A 21,266-nucleotide genomic window follows, 5' to 3' on the forward strand; every position below is an offset into this window, starting at 1 on the left:
ATTTTTGTATGGAGTCTAAGTGTAATTAACCCTTCTATTTACTATATCTGAACTCACATAAACACTTAAACAAATCCACTACAACTGATCAACATAAAAATAAATAAATAAATAAATACAAAAAGGAGAATTCCGATAGAAAAGCTATATATAGAGAGAAAATCCGTCACATAAAGATCTTCTATCGTACTTTCAAATCACAAATTAGAGTGTAATTGACGTGCGAATCTTTTGAAAATTTCAAAATACAATAAAAGCATTTCAAAATTATACTACTGTAAAACGATTCCACACTGAGTATATTCACAGCTATTTAACTCGTTTATCATTTGAATATAATCATTGTTCATTGTTGATTAATTATAAGGTAAATAATTATGTTACACATATCTACATTCGACGTATTTAATATAAAAATTTGAATAAAATACATACCACATGTCTTATTAAAAGATAAGTGAATCAGATAATATCTTATCAATCTCGAACTTCATTTAATAACTTAAACTCATCGGAATCTTATCGTCATTTACATATCTTGAGTTTCGTTTCGAACTAAAATATTAAAGTATACCATGATCCAAATACATGTCATAATTCAATCGAAATGGTCGATTTATTATAAGTCAAATAAATATATTTTGACCAAACTATTATTATAAGAGTAAAGGCATACTTTCTTACACCGCTGTGTAGTTTGGTCATAATTGTTTTATTTTACTTCAATAAATCAATCATAAATCTGTTGGGGGTAAATATAATTTTTTTTTGTTAATATTAATAAATTTGATAAATTTTAATTGATAAAATAATTTATTTATAATGAAAGCGAATATCAGGTATACTAATCATAATTTTTTAAACCACATTAAATTTTATAGAATTATACATATGGTGAAGAGCCAATCTTTGAAAGGCCGAAGCCCATTGGAGCAAATGGGATTTGATTCTCAGCCAATCCGTATGTCTTTAGTAGTATACGTTCATATGTACTAAAAAGAATACCAAGTCCATGTGCCAATTATAGAAAAATAGAAAAGAATACAGTAGTATAAAATTGGCTCCAAGAATTCGCCGTCTCTTAGCCACTCTCTCTCTCTTCCTTCCTCCTCCCCTAAATTCGTAAAACCTCAGTCCCCCAAAACCCAAAACCCCAGGGACCTACAGTCAAGAACCCACTGTTGACAAGTTTCTTTTTGACATTTAATCAAAGAGTTGAGCTGCGATTCCGACATTTGCTCAATTGGTATTACCGGAATGATGAATTTTATCAAGTGAATATATATGAGTTTGTGTGCTTCTGCATTTTCATATTTACATGTGTTGTATCCGTATGCATATGATCGTAGAGGACGCCCTTTTGGATTTGTGGTTAGCTACTATTAAAGATTTGTCTTTAAGCTATATGTTAAATGGGCTTCTTTTGTTTGGTCAGTATAATTATTGGGATTTAATATTTTATGCTAATTATATGAATTTCTTGTTTATGGGCTTATTTAAAGAGATTAATTCTTCTTTTCTTGTGCTATGGATGTGAAATGTCTTTTCTCTATATGGAAATGGAAACGGAAACGGAATTGCTGGCAACTTTTTTTTAGCTGAGTTTGCGTTTTTTGAATGGGAAATCTTGCTCAGTAAGAATCTTGGATATAGCGGAAAGGTTTTGACTTTTTATCATTAGTTCATTCTTTTTCCTTCTGTGCTCATTTATAAGATCGTATTTATGTGTTTCTGTTTTTCTGGTTCAGTATGAATTACTAATAAGTGGGACATCAGATGCTTGTTTAACTAATTTTTAATGTATGTATTCTTGATATAAGGACCAAATATGGCGGGAAAGTCCAATAAGGGAAAGAACCGTAAGGGGTTGCAGCAAAGTGCTACAAGTTCTTCAGAGCAGGCCGTCACTTCTGATGCACCCTTGAATGATAGTTTGACTGCTTCACAGGCTAATGGAGATGTGCCCTTGACTGAATCAATTGACACAAATTCTGTGGTGAAGGAACACGATAAGGCATCCCAGCCGCATCCAGGAAAGCAAGGTGGGCTAGTGATATTCAATTGTTTGGTCCTTAGATTGGTGACAACCAGATATATCCATTAGTACAGTAATGAATCATGCTGAGTTCCTTTTATCAATAGCTATACTAAATAAACAAATATCTTGGAGAAAATCTTCTATTTAGTGAAATTATTTCATTCTTGCTCATTGGTTGGAACTTGAAAGCAACAATCATATCCAGTTGCTATGGGTAACTAAGTTGAATATACAATCATTATCAGTAGGATATTAAAGTCCCTGCTTGGCTATGCTCCAATTTCATGTTTGACGTGCAATATTATGCTGCTCCTACTCTTTAGCAACTACAATAGCTGCTAACTGGAACAACACATTCTAATTTGAATTTGTTTTTGCTATTGATAGGCCGATGGAGTTATGTTTTATGATGCAGATGCTCAATGTTTTTGTCTTTATGCTTTTTTTTTTAAAGGTTCTTTCATAGGCTAAGTTACAATTCAATGCTTCAATTTTTCTTGGTTAGTTGCTTCCAATCAATTTTCTTTAGCTCAGAAGTCTACTACTTGATATTGGGAGATATCAGTACTCTCCTGACTTAGTCTTTTACTTGATGATTGATTGAGAAGGAGGTGGTTATCTTATATGCATACTCACATTAAATGTGGTAGGTGTAGCTCGCTAACTACTGGCTTCAACAACTCATTCCCCTGTATTAATAGGTAAATATAAGAAAAGTTGGTGATGGCAGTGGGTATATAAGGCGAGGAATGTGTCTTACTGCTACACAACTATTTACAAGAAAACAAAGTAGCACACAAGATAGGCATGCATCCACGGCTTTAACATATTGGCAGTATTATGCTTAAAAGGTATAGATCTAATGTTTTTAACTCAAGAAGGGTGGCCTTGCTGAAGAAGGGCAAATCATGCATGCTGATGCTAAACATGACACGTGAAGGATTCACTGTTTTGTGTTATTTCTGATTTTTAAGTGATTTAGGATTGATCTTGTCAGCTGATTCAGTTGGATTCTAATTCATCACATGTTGACAATGGCACTAGTTATTTTATGCCTTCTTGTCCAAGTGAATAGCCATAAAATGATCATCTTAGCGGGATCCTTTTGGCGATGGATGCTCCTTTTATATTTAAGGTCTTTGCACAATGAGAACCAACTATGACCATCTACATTGAGAATTCAAGTATTCACTATGTCAGTAGTCTGACCTTTTAGGAACTACTTGGAACGAGTAACTTTCATAATGGATCTGTTTATCTAAAGAGATCAGTCTTCCTCGAATTGTTCATTTGATCAAGTAGAAGTTTTGTCTATGTACAACTGACGATGGCGTTTCTCTTCTACATGTCTTTTTTTTATTTTTATGCCAGTCATTCAAACATGAGTTTACGATCTATCCTTGTGCTCACCATTTTTCTGATCTCTATACCTCTTATTGCCACATTATGACTCCCTGCCCAAAATGGTCGATTTTATAGTATTTTCTTTCTTAATTAAGATAAAACAATTCAAAGCATTTAGATCAAGCAAAGTTCCCCCAGCTCCTCCATTATTTCTTTCTGATTGTCGCCACAGCAATTTTAGATCTGATCTTGCAAATGCACAAATCCGCTCATACATGAGATGACTGATATTTCCCTCTCATTTCAGCTGATGTTCATCTTTATCCTGTTTCTGTGAAAACACAAGGAGGAGACAAGCTCGAGCTACAAGTAAGCTAAGTTAATTGTTGAAGTCAAAAATTAAAATTTCTGATGTCATATTCATGTATATGTGCTTTCCCTTGTTTGCAGCAGCAGTCTGTTTTCATTTGTATCATGCCTATCAATAATCTGACCTTGAAGTCTATGACTACTCTTCTCTGTTTAGTTTTTGGGTGATGCTTTCTTCCTGCGACATGGACCTTTTTTTCTGAATGCCTGTTTCTCATGGATTTAAACAAATTGGCTTTAACAGTTGAGTCCTGGAGATTCAGTAATGGATGTTAGGCAGTTTCTTCTTGATGCACCAGAAACATGCTTTGTTACTTGCTATGATTTGTTACTGCACACAAAGGATGGTTCTACTCATCATTTAGAAGATTACAATGAAATTTCTGAAGTTGCTGATATTACTTCTGGGAGTTGCCTTTTGGAAATGGTTGCTGGTAAGCTTAATACTCCTTGGTTGCTTCTAGCATAGGTTCTCAATTTCTAAGTATTAACTTGTAATTTCTCTATATCTGTCAATTTTTTACTTATTTTTACTGCATAGCCTAAATTAATTTTGTGGTCCAGAAAATAGTCTTATATGAAGAGGACGGAAGCTTGTTTCTCTTGCTTTTTGGCTATTACTGCTTATGGGTTTTAACTCGAGGCTATCTTTCGCAGCATTATACGATGATCGATCCATCAGAGCCCATGTTCACCGAACTAGAGAGTTACTTTCTCTTTCGACATTGCATTCCTCTTTGTCCACAACGCTTGCACTACAACATGAAACAAGTCGAGATGCATCTGCTAATTTAGGAGGTCTGTGATTTGTCTTTTCATCTTTGTTGTTACGTGTACTCTCTGTTTTCCCTTTTCTCAAGGTGCCTATTCATTATCTTATTTCCCCAATTGGATACCACTTTGGAGTAGATTTATAATTCCTTTCTCCTATTTCTATATGTAGATGCTGTGAAAGCTGAAATGCCGGAACTCAATAATCTGGGTTTTATGGAGAATGTTACTAGTTCACTCAGTAATTTGTTGTCATCACCCTCCAAAGAGATCAAATGTGTCGAAAGCATTGTTTTCTCTTCATTTAATCCTCCTCCAAGCCGCAGAAGGTTGTACTAATCTCAAATAATCTGCATAAGTTTAAATACTAGATTTTGTTAATTCTTTTCTTTTATTCTCACCATCTGTCTCTCGCTCTTTCTTTCTTTCTCTTGTTCTCCGCTTCCTTTTCTGTTGTTTGCTGAAGATCCATGCTAACTTACTATGTTGCTGGTTACATTAGGCTTTCTGGTGACTTGCTTTATCTGGATGTAGTAACACTGGAAGGAAATCAATATTGTGTTACTGGAACAACAAAGTCTTTCTATGTGAACTCCAGCACAGGGACTATTCTTGATCCAAGGCCAAATAAAGCTGCTTTAGAAGCAACAACCCTTGTCGGACTTTTGCAAAAACTTAGTCCCAAGTTCAAGAAAGGTAAAAAAATACTGCTACTTCTCACCAGCCTAATATTTTTTATTTCAAATGTTATGATTATCTTAATTGTTATGACTCACTCACTTGTCTTTTTATTTTCAAGCTTTTCGAGAAATTTTGGAGCGCAAGGCCTCTGCACATCCTTTTGAGAATGTTCCATCTCTGTTGCCACCAAATGCATGGCTTGGCTTGTATCCTGTTCCTGGTAAGTCCTGTTTCGCAGTCTATTCGATGCTCAAAGGTCAAATAGCAGACGGATTGAATCAAATGCTGAAATTGAACTCATGATTCTTTCCGCAAAAGTAATTCTATGAGAAAAAGCAGGTTTATGGAAATTAAAATAATTTTATGATATGTTTGGATGAGTTGTTTTATTGGCATATGAGTCTAATAATAATTATGATTTCTTTTTTTACAAAATATGTCTCTTTGGGTAATTAATGTTATCAAAGTTTCTAATAGCAAGTTTCATTTCCCCAGATTTTCAGATTAGGATTCTCTGAGGAGGTTTCCGATCTGAAAGAAATAATCCCATTTTCCAATTTTGTTAGATGATTGGAAGGCAATTTATCCTTCTCTTTAGTTATCAGCTGTCCTGAAATTCCAATTCTTAAAAACATGGGAGTAAGACTGTTCTGAAATTCTTTCTAATCTTCTTTAAGATCCTTATCTTAACTTCCTTTTAGCAAAGATATTTGAATTTCATATTGTATTTGTGGTTAAGATGTAATGGTAAATTAATTCATACCATCCTTTCAGTATGATTCTGCTGATATCTCTTTCTTTTTGGGCTAGAATTGCCTGATTTAATGTAATGAAGAAAGTATAACTCAGGCAAAGACCCTAGGGTTTCCAGCTAGAGTTTGACCTGTGGCTATTTATAGAGGCTCTGGATAGGCTTATATCATGGGCAAGAACTCAATTCTAACGAAGACACTGAGAGCATATGTACAAAGGTTTCTGTGACAAAATGTACAAGAAATGTTCGTCATATCTTTTTTCTATTTATTACTCGTCTTCACTTGTAGATAAAGGCTTATTAAGCCAAATCACCTAGATATGTTATTTATTTTCTTGTTTTTGTGTGTTGTGGATTTGTATGACATCTTCTCAGTTGTTTCACTGATGCTTGGAGAATTGACATATACTAACACTTTTCTAATAGCTACTCTCTAACATTTTAGGTAAGTTTTTATTATTTTTTGGGTTGTTTTAGATCTTGATTTGCCTTTCTATGTGATCATCTCCTTTTCTTCTTTTTCCTATTTTGTGCTTGCGCCGTGCTTGCATCTTTATGTAATCTCCAAGTATTCTGACATCTGCCTTTGGATGCCGGTGATTCCAGATCACAAACGTGATGCAGCCAGAGCCGAAAATTCTTTAACACTTTCTTTTGGAAGTGAACTGATTGGCATGCAGAGAGATTGGAATGAAGAACTGCAGGCTTGTCGGGAGTTCCCACATGCCACGCATCAGGAAAGGTGCACCTTATATATCTTTATACATTCTTTGCTTGCTAGTATACCATCTGTGTAAGATCATCAGATGTTGTTACTTATTGATTATACTTTTACTGCAGGATCTTGAGAGATAGAGCTCTTTACAAAGTGACTTCTGATTTTGTTGATGCTGCAACTAGTGGTGCTATTGGAGTGATTAACAGATGTATTCCACCTATTAATCCCACTGATCCAGAGTGCTTCCATATGTGAGTAAGCGATACAAAAAAAGTACAGTACTTTGATGTCCAATTACGGTCATTATCCTAATCATTTATTATTTTATCCATGAAATTCATGAGGTTTATTTTCTTGAAATTCGTTTGCATATGTTTGCTAGAATTCAGGGAGAATTATGACAGGATTTGCAACTTTTCTAATGACAATGCGACCAATTCACCACTTCTAGTTTAATTATTCCAAGGGGTTTTTATATTTTATGGCACTTGAACTTTGTATGCTTATCTACATTTCATATACATGATTCTCATTTCTTTTAGCTTTACTTAAACATGAATTTCCCACTTCTTATTCATAAGGAAAGCTAGACTTAGTATCCCTGCAGACCACAATCTCCGTGTAGTCCTCTTTTGCAACTTCTAGTGATTGTATCTCTAGCTCTTCACATTTTCATTTGCACTATGTTGCTAATTCTTTGTTCTTGGTTTAGGTATGTCCATAACAACATATTCTTCAGTTTTGCTGTTGATGCGGACCTTGAGCAATTGCCCCAGAAACAGGCATCAGAAGAGCTCTCCAAAGTTGAGACCACAGCCTCATCGCACATTTCTTCTAAGACAGACAACAATCTGTCACAAGGAGCTTTTGGAGTTTCCAGTGCGGATGGATCTTCTATTCCAGATACGCAAAATATTAATGGCATTCACACATTGTCCCCTGATGCACCTGTAGAGACTCAGTTGGCTGAAAGTGAGCAAGCCACGTATGCAAGTGCTAACAATGACTTAAAAGGCACCAAGGCATGCCAGGAAGCTGATGTTCCTGGATTGTATAATCTTGCTATGGCCATAATCGATTACAGAGGTCATAGAGTGGTAGCACAGGTGCATCTCTAGTCACACATATCTCCAACAGAATGTTTGGTCTCTTTATAACTTTAGACATGGCACTGATCAGAATAGATCTTCGGCTAGATGTTTAAGGAAAATATAAGTTTTGGTCTCTTTATAACTTTAGAAATGCTGACATGGCACTGATCAGGATAGAGTTTCATCTAGATGTTTGAGGAAAATATAATTTTCTTTATCTATATATATGCACGCATGGAAACTTTTTAACGGTAGGTATTTTGTTGCAAAGTATCCTTTTCATTTCTCCAACTTGCATCTTTTGCATTAACCACAACAAGATCAGATCTCCACCCCGACCCCCTGTTTCAATTGTCACCCCTTTCTGTATGACCAGCTACTGAATTCACTTGTTCAAGTTTTTCATTCTAACAACTTTATCTAAAGATGGTAGCAAACATTGCCTTATTTTTGGCTAACTGAATATAATTCCTTTCCTCCTGCTAGAGTGTCTTGCCTGGAATCCTTCAAGGTGATAAATCAGACTCCCTTCTATATGGTTCTGTTGACAATGGCAAGAAAATTTGCTGGAATGAAGCTTTTCACGCAAAGGTAGAAACGAGCTAAGTCATTCTACTATCTGGTTATTTACATGGTTCTATGCCTCACCTATCACATTGAAATCATTGGAACAAGATATTTGTGTGTGCATACTCCAAAGAGTACTTAACTCATAGAAAGTTTTGATATGCACACCTCTAGTATTGTCATATGACTGCAGCATATTCTTCTGCCTTCGTAACTATTTCTGGAGGAATTTAGGCTTACTGTTTGTTTCGAAACTACCCAGAGTCACATGTGTGTGCATTATCGGTTATTTACTTATTTCTTGCCTTTCCGACTTAACAAAAATCTATGAAGCTGGAAAAAGTAATTCTGCAATTGAAGGACCGAGGATGCAATTCTGCAGATTTTGTGACTAGTGAGATTGGAATTGGGCCATCAACATTTGTTTGTCATGAATGCAGGAGTCTCTTTCCTTAAAATTTTATTGCTGGAAGGATGGTATAGGCCACTTTCTTCAGGTGTCATGCATTTAGTGGGAGTAGTAATCAGGATCATCACGATCATGCCTTGCTGTTTCTTTTTTCTTTTTTCTTTTTGGAGAAAGGTGGTGGATTCCTACCTCAAGGGGTTTGGCAATAAATTGCAAAGAAGTTAAAACATTCATTATCACCAGGATGTTTTGATTTGCTTGGTTGATTTCATATATCATTTCTTAAGCCAAGCAGTTAGCTTTCTGCTTCTCTTGAGGTTGCCTGGACATTCTGTTTGTTACCTTGTCTTTCTATAAGCATGAGGGTGAAACTCCATATGATAATTACAATTTGGCTTCTAATTCTCATCACTGCAACTGTGCCATTTGCCATGTGAAATAGTTTTCTTGTCTCTGTCTTGGTATATGGAGCGGTTTTATAATATGTCATAATTTCCTTAGCATATCAACATTTATTAGCCAACTCTGATTATTTTTTAGGTACTGGAAGCAGCCAAACGTCTTCATCTGAAGGAGCACACTGTGCTTGATGGATCTGGTAATGTTTTCAAGCTAGCTGCACCAGTTGAGTGCAAGGGCATTGTTGGTAGTGATGACAGGTGAACTTGGCTTCAGATCGTTTATTAGATTCTTTCATTAACCGATCTAAATATCTTCTTTTCCTTGGTGAATTGTCTGCCGTTCCTTTGCATCTAGAAAAATTTGCAATTATAACAATGGCAATTTCCTCGATCAGGCTCTTTTCTAATACATCTTCTTGTTTCTTTTTGGTTTCAATTGGAGGATAAGTTGTTTACAAGAAACTTCATGATCGCTCTATTCCCCAATTGACCATGTTCACCTACTAGTCAAGTGTCAGCTACATGTGAAATGTGGGAATTCTCTGGCAAGATTAATCATTCTGTACTTATATTAACTTCTTTGTCCATCTTTTGCATTTTCTTCTCGTTGACTGCTAAAACTTTTCGAGCGACATACGGAAACCTTTTCTTGGCTGTTACGGCAACCAATGAGGATGTAACTTTGTAGCTTTTTCTTGACTCATTTTTGGTGCTGTCTCTTGTTTCATTCTGTTTATGCTGTCCTGTATCCAGGCATTATCTTTTGGACTTGATGAGAGTCACTCCTCGTGATGCAAACTATATGGAAGCAGGTTCAAGATTTTGTATTTTGAGGCCTGAACTTATAACTGCCTTTTGCCATGTAAGTTTCAGCTTTCCAGCTTGCCGTTCTAAATGATATTGGGTATTTTGTATTCTTATACTAATTTCTTTCATATGCATGACAAGGCTGAAGCAGCTGAGAAGTCGAAGTCTGGGTGTGAATCAGGAGGAGAGAATCCCGTCGCTTCTGATTCTTTGGATACCAGTAATTCTGAAGAGCTGGTGAAAGCGGAGGCAAATGCAGCATCAACGAGTGAGTCACAGGTATTAGTGATCTTTGTGAGAATAATTTTTATTTGCTTTGACTTGAATGATAGCAAGTATGGGATCAGGATCCTCTGGTGCAATGAATATAAGCATGTAGGCTATGCATGCAATGACTCTGTATACACATATATAATAGTATCAGGTGTTCTTTTCATCTATTCTTAGTTGCTTACTGATATCATCTTGGAGACCTAGACCAATAATCTCTTCTGTGAGGATATCAAGCTTGACCAAGTTGGATGCATACTGGCATTCTCAATGTGCAGATGCAACAGTGCTGGACTTTTTCTGCCAGATATTCTCTTTGAGGATTCTCATGCATCTGGAGTTGAATGTGTGAAATGGGGTTTTCATCCATCACGCACTCCCTTGTCTCATCAAATTATAAAGAAAGCAATGCAACTAGCATTATTTCTACCAAATCATGTCAGTAAAAAGTCATACGTTAAGAAGTTAGTTCTTTTCAGAGCTCAGACTACTTTCAGCTTGTATTAAATTGTCACCTGGTGAGTCTACTCAGATGCATAAAGGACCTAAGTGATCCTAGAACTTCGATACAATGAACAAATTGACAAGGAAAAGACCTGCATAATAATATCTAGGATTTAAAAACCTTCTCGAGTGTTTGCTACTTGTTGCTTGTGACATATGCAACTTGACTGTCACAAGTTCTTCTGTTGAAATAATTAACCAGCCATTGGAATGTGTCATTGGCTCGCTCATGCAGTTAAACTCTTTAATGTAATAAGCAAGACAACATCTGATGCTGTTTGCTCTGTAGCTTGAGTGGGAAAGATAATATCTTCTGTAAGCTGGCCTGCGTATTTAGTGTTTACTTGTCTTAGAACCAAATTCATTGCATTGCGTAGTTGCAAATTTGGACAAAGAGTCGAATTTTTTCTGTCAAATGTATTGTTCAATTCCAGTGTGATTAAATTCCTATCACACAATAATAATTTGCTTTTGCCTCTAATGTAAAGGATAACTGAGAAATCTACTCTTAACCCACTTAAAGCTTACAAAATTTAATCAAGGGATTGGTGGTTGTAGGATACAAGATTTTAGTTGTCTGTGATGTATGCATGGGCATATAATCTGTCATGGTTGCATGGGCATATAACATATTTTGCATGTTTCACCTAGTTTCTGCTCACATTTGATTGTAAATGGTTCTCCGCAGGATGCTGTGGATGGTGAAAAGCAGAAGTTTCAAGAATGTTGTTCTCACTCAAAGAGTGAAGACACAAGCAAAGAGATACTTTTCAATCCTAACGTTTTTACTGAATTTAAGCTAGCTGGGAATCCACAGGTAGCTAAATAATCTTCGGAAACTTTTCCTTTGCACAATAATCCCATGAGGTTATGTTGTTAAAATCTTCACGATATCAGGACATAGCTGCAGATGAGGAAAATGTGAGGAAAGCAAGTCTATATCTTAAAGATGTTGTACTGCCTAAATTCATACATGATCTTAGCACCCTTGAAGTTTCACCAATGGATGGACAAACTTTAACTGAAGCACTCCATGCTCATGGGATTAATGTTCGTTATATTGGAAAGGTCTGCAAGCTCTTGATGGGTGTAATCCCTCTTCTTATATTATATGTCGCCTTGCCTTTTATGTAGCTTGAATTGGAAACTCAGGTTTCTTGAGCGACGAATAAGAGGCTGGGCTGGCTTACTTGTGTTATCTATTTTAATGTACTCATCTATTTTAATTGGTGCCACAGGTAGCTGAAGGGACCAGACATATGCCTCATATATGGGATCTTTGTTCCAGTGAGATTATTGTCAGATCTGCTAAGCACATTGCCAAGGTGACTAAGAATTTATCAGGCACATTAGATTCTCTCAGCTGACTTATAGATGTGGTGATTACTCTTCAATTATCCACCATTTGAAAGCAGTCTTAATGATGATTAACTAGTGTTTTGACTGTATGGTGGGGCTGCTGATGATCATATCCAAGCCTAATTCAGTAACTCTTAATTTTATAAATATGCGGATCTTTTTTTTGTTCATGGCCTAGAATTTAGGTTTTCCTAAGAGATTGCGCTTACTTCAAGAAATATGAATGGGCTAAAGTATACTAAAACTAATGTGAGGTTCACTTTTTGTGATGATTCAGTTTGGGTTGTCTAAGAAAAGGAGTGTTTTGAGAAAACTTGGGCAATTTGTTAGTGTTTCATCTGTCTTTTGGTCTTTTTCGGAAAATATTTCTAAGTGGTTAGTGGTACCAGATCAAAGTACCATATTTTAATATCATCTAAAACTAAAATATGATATAATGACTAGCAATTATAATTTATGGTGAACTTTTAAATAAATGCATTTTGTTGTAGTGGTATTGAAATTATAACAATAAAATTCATATGCATTATTAAATATTTATTTACAAAAAATTATGAAAATGTACTAAATTGTTGATTAAGCTTCTTTTTAGATATAATATAAACTATAATACCATATTGTAGTATCATCTAAAACTAAAATATGAGATATGGACTAATAATTCTAATTGATAATGAATTTTAAATATTTATTTACAAAAAAAGTATCAAAACTTACTAAATTGTTGCTTAAGCTTATTTTTAATAATATAAATAAAAATACCATATTTTATCATTATATGAAATTAAAATAAGAGATATATTGACTAATAATTCTAATATATGGTGAATTTTGAATATAAACTTGATATAGTATTGAATATGTACTTAAATAATATATACATAAAATTAAAAAAAAAAGGGGGTGAGCTCACGAGCCAGCTCTCGAGCTCACGAACACAACGTATAGAGCTCAAGCTCGAGCTGAGCTTGAATGCGAGCCGGCTTGCGAGCTCGGCTCACCTTGCACCCCTAGCTTAGACCTCAAAGTTCTAACTCCATTCTACTTTAAAGGGGACACTTAACGGGGACTTCCTTGACTAGGTGATTTGCAATATTTTCATTTATCCTTATAGTAAAGAATATGGGAATCCTGAAAAAGGAAGAAGGTAATTATTTCATGAACTTTATACTTTTCTTGTTTTATTTTAGGTACCAACTTAGTAATTAACATTACAGTCAAGATTTGTGACGAGGAATTCTTTCTCAAATATGCTTACAATATTATTTTGCTTGCTTCTGATAGGGCAGCTTTTTTTTTCTCTTATGGTTATTTTAACTTGAATGCATAAGCTTTGCATTGGTTTCATCTTAGCTGTGGTCAGACTGTAAGTTGTATAAATGGGTACCTATCACAGAGAAAAAAGAAAACATTACAGCATGATGATAGTATCAGAGTGGTTATCTACTGAAATGCAGTGTCAGTTTTGTTGGTTATCTTTGTGGTATGAAATATGTTGGTCGACAAGGTTGACAATCATGCCCCACTACAAATGCTGGGAGTTTCATAATTTATTCAATCTATCTTGGGTATCAAATCCTCAAGTTATTTACTACTAGCTGAACCTTTCTTCTATGAATGGTAATGTTTGAAGATCATTGCCAAGATAGCATTTTGGTTCCTAGTCTTTCTAGGCTCATTTGGTTGTGCTCACCTACTTATTCAGAAATGGAATTGGAGTTCGCATTAAATTAACTTTACCATTTAACTGAATGGTGGGTTGGCATCCAATCTGAGAGAGGTGTTAACTTATTTTATCATTTTGTCTTTCTGGTCTCACCAAAATGCAATATATTTCTTTACATATAATATCTAGTCTCTGTATATTATCTTCACATTCGTCTGGCAATCTCTTGCTGGGTGCTTAAGAAGAGAGTTTGATATTGGTTTTTTTGTGACCTTTAGTTGTTCTGTTCGATCCATTTAAACTTCCTTCTTTTGGACCAATTTGTTGTGCTTGTCTCCATTTTTTCTCACTTGCACTTGATAGGATGTTTTCATCAATGAATCATGTAATATTTGGGAAGTCCTTCTATGCTAGACTTACTGTTCACTCTTATTTGGTGTTTTTGAGATATGGTACCCTTGCTTGATGGTGACAAATGGAATTGGGGTTGAAGCTGTTACCTGCGGCTTGCTTGTGTTAGTTTTGTTTGTGTTTCTCAAATAAATATTTGGTGCTATCTTGTTGTTGATTCCTTTTTATTTGGCCAAGATTTAAATTACTCTGGTGAAACTATCTATCTCCAATATTATATGTAATTTCTTGGGTTTTACTTGAAGTTTGCCTCATTTCTGGCCAATCTCTGAACATGCAGGATGTTTTAAGAGATACAGCAGATCATGATCTTGGGCATGCAATTTCACATTTTTTCAACTGTTTCGTAGGAAAAGTTCAGGCTCTTTCTACTAGAGGTGCTATGAACAGTGCACATTCCAAAACCCAGAAAAAGGTATATTATGTGCTCCATTAATCTTGTCACAGGTTTATTTTTCTGATATCGGATATTTACTGATATTCTGCTCTCTTCATCTGGAAGCTTTTAGTACTTGCTTCTCTGCATTGCATTGAGGAAGTTCTTTGTAAACAGATGCAGTTAATCATGTAGAATAGCGTTCTCATCATGTAAAAATTTCATAATGGTGTTGTCATTAGATTGTTATTTAACAGTTGGCACTTTATTTTGTAATTTTGCATGTGATATCTAAAATGAGTCATGAGATTGTTACTAACCTCTGGCTCCATGTTTGTGTTTGGGTGTGTGATATAGTATCTTTAATCCTGAATCCTGGTAAGTATGTTTTACAGGTTCATTCAGGACATCATGCTTTAGGGAAGTCTTCAAAGGCACAAGCTAAGTCACGACATGGAGGATCTGTGAGAAAGAAGCAGTCCTTGTATTTTAGTATTACCTCTGAAAGTTTATGGTCTGACATTCAGGAATTTGCTAAACTAAAATACCAGGTTCTGGAGCTTGGATTTACTTTATTTATCTGTCTCAGTCTCTTGGTAGAATTGCATATTTATTTTGTTGAACTATTCGTTCTGCAGTTTGAGTTGCCAGAAGACGCAAGGCATCAGGTGAAGAAAATTTCAGTTATACGAAATCTTTGCCAAAAGGTAACTTTTCCTTGACAAAACTGTAGTTCCTATCTTACTGAAGTGTCAATCGTTTTTACATATCTTTCAAAGAAACCTTAATTTTCTAATTGGAGAAGAATGTGCTTCTTAGAAGCTGTTCTCTTTTGGGGTTCAACATATCATGTAACTAGAAGTGTTAGTTGTGAGTACGTGTAAGTAATTCAATTTGGCACACACTTTCACTGTGTATTTTTATGTAAAAGGGGCTGTTTTCTCTTCCTCTTTATATTTGTTTCTAATTTTAAAATTTTACCTATCTATGGGAAAATAAAATTATATTCCTTGAGAAATGCCAACTGTTATTGCATGTGTATACACTATGGCAGCAACAATTGCCATGCCCTGTGGAGTGGCTTGAAGAATGGTTGTTTCCATGATTTGTCATGTCATTTCAGCTTATATTGGGATGGCAATAGGGCTAGTTTAATAGGTTATCCTTGCTGAATGGGGTGGAATTTGGTCTACAAACAGGTTATGAAATGCATTACGCTTATCTTTTTTGGAATCTGGATTCAAATGGGTTTGGTCAACCACCCACAAGCTTGCCCAGAGAGTCATTTTATGGAATTTAGTGTAAATATTAAAGGATACATATATATATATTCATATTTCCAAATGTAAATAAAATACTAAACAAGTATAAACATATATGTCTGTGGGCTCATGTTGTTCCCACCCAAGTGGTCATTATATCATGCATGGTGGTAGCGGCACTTTACTTTATGGCATCATTGTATTCCCATCTTATGCTCATAATTTGGTTGTGCATCTACTCACTTGGGTGCAGAAATACACTGTGTACAATTTGGTAGAATAGGCTGGAATAGTAACGATGTTTCAATGAAAGTATGAAAATTTTCAAACTCAAACCACCATTATTTCTTTTCTCCACATACTTCTAGTCCACTGTGTATGCTTGTATGATATGGTGGCACAAGTTGAATTAGTAACTACTGGGGTATTTTTCTGTGTGTTCGCCGTAGTCCACTGTTCTCAGTATTTCCTCAACAGATGTGCTCGTGATGTTTTTCTTTTCTAAATTCACCAGGCACTCAATTTAGTTGCTGCAATGCAATTGCTATTGATGCTCTGCATTCCTAGATGGCAGCTAGTTTTTTGCTTTTTCTTATTATTCTGTCATTATATAGGCAGTCAGACTTCTCATGCTCAATAGTATTTGTTTGGTGGAAGGATATGTTCTGTCTTTGCACACTTTCTATATACAAATTTCTCAGGATATCCAGTGAAGCTGGTGCTTCCTTCTTTAAGGGGCCTTCTTGATACCAAAAGAATAGCTACATATACCTTTGATTACCCACAATGTTGGTATCTTGTAAGGGCATGCAAGGTAAGTTTCCTAGAGGGGGTTGGAATAAACCAGCATTTTTAGGCCAAATGAACTCGGTATCATGGGCTTGGAGAAGTATGAAGGTGTCCTGAGGAAGGAGTGAACCAGGGTCAACCCTTGACATAACATATGGATCCTTAGAAAATTTTTATTACTAAAGGGATGGACCTAGTGGAAGAAAAAGAGGACAACTGCTGATCTGCACTTAATAATCATGATATGCTCTCTAGGTGAAAACTTTGCAGCAAAAATTGGTTACGCTGTTTAAGATTAATGTACTTGATTGTTGAAAATTCTCTGAGGATGTTCTGGGTCCTTTGTGCTTTAACAGTTACTTTTCTGGCATGTATTAGTCGTATATTGCCGGTCTAAATCACATAGAAATACCATTACTTCAAAATAAGTCGGTGATTCTGCACCATTGTGTAAATTTATTTATTTCCTATTTGTTTATGGTAGAGTTTTTGCATTGAATTATTGTTCTTCATTCTCAAATAAAGGAAGAGTTATTGCCGGATGCATGTATGGTTTGGCACTGAAGGTCATTCCAATGCCAGATCATTTGCATGACTATATATTGTCCCTTGGACAGGTTGGTATCACCATTGCTGCTCGCAAGTATGACTTTGATGCTGCGGCACCTTTCCAAGTTTCAGATATATTGAATGTCCAACCAGTAGTGAAGCATTCAATTCCAGTCTGTTCCGAAGCCAAGGATCTGGTTGAAACTGGCAAAGTTCAATTAGCAGAGGTATGTATTACTTTGATCGCTCATGTCGAAATTCGAATTATATGTATCTCCTGTTACTTTACGCGGTAAGCAGTACATGTAGTCGTAGAATTTGTGAAAGGGCATTCTCTCTTCATTATCCAATACAACAACAAACTTCCAGATCATTTTCCACCTGCTATTTATGATGGGAAGGAAATCACAGTTCAGACATTTCTCTCCGGATATTATAAATTTTGTGACACAGCTGTGTGAAAGAGCTTTTATTTGTATATTATGGTTATAATTGGAATTCCTCAATTGCTTTTCTCAGGGAATGCTTAATGAGGCATACACACTATTTTCTGAAGCTTTCACAATTCTCCAGCAGGTATGATTATATACTTATATGATTTCTTGGTACTTCTAATTTTTAGGACAGATGCTAATGTTCCAACAATGAATGCAGGTCACTGGTCCAATGCATCGAGAGGTTGCAAATTGTTGCCGGTATTTCCCCGTAACTGCTTATGCATTTTCATGATCATATAGTACTCTAAATATTTTGAAATGATACTGGCTCTTGAAATATTACTCATTACAGCTGGCTTCCAGTCATCAGATTTGTTTCTTTAAACAATGTTTTGGCTGCTACTGAAAATTGGCCTTTGGTTACAGCTACTTGGCCATGGTCTTGTATCATGCTGGGGATATGGCTGGAGCAATAATGCAACAGCACAAGGAACTAATCATAAATGAACGCTGCCTTGGACTGGACCACCCTGATACTGCTCACAGGCATGAACTCTTTCCTCTGTTCCTCTCATATTATACATTTATAGGCCATTCCAGAATTTTCTGTGAACAAGTATAATAAGTTACTTTGCCCAATACTCTCTTCTACGGATCGGCACTAGTATACAGTTAGTTTAGCACTGACTAAAGTATTTATGGATCTCAGGGTAGATTGATTGTTATGGAGCTGCCTCCAGTTATATGATCTGATCTCATACCTAATAACATGTTATATTAATTTTTGCTTTGGTGAAAAGAAGGGAGACCAAAAAAGGTGGTACCTTTGGGCCCCTTATCTGTCGCTGTGGGGGTGTGTGTATGTCTTGATGCGTGCCTGCTGCAAATATTATAGTGCTTTGGTGGTAGCTCTTGATCTTTTTATCACTTTATGTGCCCTCAAAATTATTAATAATGAATCATATTATTTCTTTTAGTTACGGGAATATGGCTTTGTTCTACCACGGTCTTAACCAGACAGAGCTTGCATTACGTCATATGTCACGGGCATTGCTTTTGTTAAGTTTGTCATCTGGCCCAGATCACCCTGATGTTGCTGCTACTTTTATAAATGTTGCAATGATGTATCAAGATATGGGAAAGATGGATACAGCCCTTAGATATTTACAAGAAGCCTTGAAAAAGAATGAAAAACTGCTAGGAGAGGAACATATTCAAACTGCTGTGTGCTATCATGCTTTGGCTATTGCATTTAACTGTATGGGAGCTTTCAAGCTTTCTCACCAGGTATGTTCTGAAAGCTTGATATCAATTCTATGAACTCACTGATAATTGTGCCTTCATGTTATTGTTGATCTTTGATATGGCAGCATGAGAAGAAAACATATGATATTCTTGTAAAACAACTTGGTGAGGATGACTCTAGGACAAAGGATTCCCAGAACTGGATGAAAACGTTTAAGATGCGTGAGTTGCAAGTAATTTTCTATCCTAGTCGCTTCATGATTCATTCTTTTTTGTGTTCATATATGTTTTTTATTTCAATTAGTCAAATTACTATCCTTACCTGCCAAGCCACCGACTTGCTTGAGAAAGAAAATAAACTTTGCTTTGTATTGACAGATGAATGCACAAAAGCAGAAAGGTCAGGCTTTGAATTCTGCTTCTGCTCAAAAGGCTATTGATATATTAAAGGTATTTACAACATCCATTCTCCTCCTTGTTTTCATATATCTGTTTGTACTTGGTAACAAAATAAAAGGAAAGAACGGAATGACCCAGCCTTATTTAATGTGTACAACTGAGTCTCTTGCCTGCAGCCCTTGATTAAATTGGCAAAATTCATACTGATTCGATATTCAGTTGTGATGTCTGTCCGAGCAGCTCTTTTGATTGCTTTTGAAAAGTAAATTCGGAATACAAATAATAGGCATAAGTTTTTGTGGATTATATCTAAACATGCGCACCCCTGGTCTATCGGTAGCTGATACAATGTTCTTTTTTCTTTTTCATTCTTTTAGCTTTTTGAGTGAAAAGATCGATCACATCAGTCATGTTATTAACATATCAAAGACTAATATATGTACATTACTGTTATTAGATCAAAGCATACATACTGTAGTTGGATAAATATCCCCACATAATTCAATCTCAACTCAGGATGTCTTAACTGTAGAGGTAGCCTTACTAAAGCTGCCTGATACAAGCATCAAAGTTGCCCTAAATAAGTATAGTTATGATATCTTTGTTGTATAATTATATAAGTAAATATTTTGGCATTGTATATAAATTCTATATACACCACAGGCTCATCCAGACCTGATACAAGCATTTCAAGCGGCTGCTGTAGCTGGGGGTTCGGGCGCCTCAGCAAACAAATCATTCAACAGTCCGGTCATTGGTGAAGCCCTTCCCCGAGGAAGGGGCGTCGATGAAAGAGCCGCTAGAGCTGCTGCTGAAGTGAGGAAAAAAGCAGCAGCAAGGGGTCTTTTGACACGCTCACATGGTGTTCCCGTACAGGCTTTACCACCTTTTACGCAGCTCCTCAACATAATAAATTCAGGAGTCACACCAGATGCTGCAAATGAGACAAACAATGAGGAAAAGAAAGAATCAAACAAGCAAACTTCAAATGGAGTACAAGAACCGGAAGTTGACCAATCCAAACCAGGTCAAAAAGATCAAGCTCCCATGGGATTAGGATCAGGCCTGGCTGCTTTGGATTCCAAGAAGCTGAAAACGAAAGCTAAAGCTGCATCATGAAATACCGAAGATACTTCTAACCAAGCCCATAACGCTTTTCTTTTAGTTCCTTTTAGGAGTAGTTTTCAGTTTGAATGAAGTTTCAAACGTAATTGAGTTAATTGCATTATTCATGCACTCTGCTTTAAGAATGAAAAATGTGCGCTCTGCGTTTACCTGTTTAGAGGATCTTTCAATAATCAAGAGAATTTGTCTTGAGAGAAAAGTTGTCTGCGATTGTCCGAGAAATGTATGTACTTTTCCATGTAGCAGCCAAGACGTTGTGCTTTTATGGAATCACAGATTCTCCGGAAGCCCATTTTTGTTCTTTACATGCTACTTATACCTTTCCAGTTTGGGCTATTGTAAGTTATAATTTATTGTGTGCAAATTACCTGCCTGAAAAATTAATCCACTGCGTGCTGCCAAGATTTTTTTTGTGTGGGCTTACAGTTGTTAATAGCTTGTCAAGGGTTTCGATTTCTGGTCTGAAAAAGTCACCCAACAAAGAAAATCGAACTGAAGGGCTGACTTCTTTGGAACACGTTATGAACAAAATTAGAAATCTAAAAATCGTACCCGATTGGTACTTTGAACATTATATACAAGTTTATCAAGGTCCATTGGACATTGTACCATTTAGGTATCACATGCTTAGAAAACTATAACTCAACCAACAATCTATTAACTTGTTTTGATATGGCGTCACATTCAACGATTGCTTTTGCTTCTCGGTTTATGGAATCCATTCCATATGGACCTGCATACCTTGATATAACAGTAGTCCAAAAGTTATGCCATTTGCGATAAGATCACTGCATAAGATCTTGGGGATGTATGTTATCAAGGTTAACCGGTTGCAATTGACTCAACCTATTACCAAAGATTCATCATGCTTATCCGTACTGGTAAGTATAACAGAAATTTGCTTTGTTTGATCTTGAGTTCTAG

The 21,266-nt window shown here is 35.9% G+C and overlaps 1 protein-coding gene across 1 annotated transcript; it reads left to right on the top strand.

The window, feature by feature from the left end:
• The first annotated feature begins 1,018 nt into the window (after positions 1-1,018).
• Positions 1,019-20,629, top strand: LOC105173486 (clustered mitochondria protein). The gene is made up of 29 exons (XM_011095237.3): positions 1,019-1,246; positions 1,821-2,042; positions 3,690-3,751; positions 3,996-4,185; positions 4,409-4,549; positions 4,695-4,851; positions 5,025-5,218; positions 5,322-5,423; positions 6,564-6,699; positions 6,798-6,926; positions 7,388-7,781; positions 8,253-8,357; positions 9,283-9,401; positions 9,897-10,005; positions 10,092-10,229; positions 11,413-11,541; positions 11,622-11,792; positions 11,963-12,049; positions 14,441-14,575; positions 14,932-15,087; positions 15,175-15,243; positions 17,205-17,363; positions 17,656-17,712; positions 17,791-17,831; positions 18,000-18,119; positions 18,551-18,860; positions 18,944-19,051; positions 19,197-19,268; positions 19,881-20,629. The coding sequence occupies exons 2-29, from the start codon at positions 1,829-1,831 to the stop codon at positions 20,334-20,336; spliced, it is 4,260 nt and encodes a 1,419-aa protein (XP_011093539.2). The 5' UTR covers positions 1,019-1,246; positions 1,821-1,828; the 3' UTR covers positions 20,337-20,629.
• The last annotated feature ends 637 nt before the right edge of the window (positions 20,630-21,266 follow it).

Source organism: Sesamum indicum, linkage group LG11, assembly GCF_026168435.1.
Source record: "Sesamum indicum cultivar Baizhima isolate 11 linkage group LG11, ASM2616843v1, whole genome shotgun sequence".
NCBI lineage: Eukaryota > Viridiplantae > Streptophyta > Magnoliopsida > Lamiales > Pedaliaceae > Sesamum > Sesamum indicum.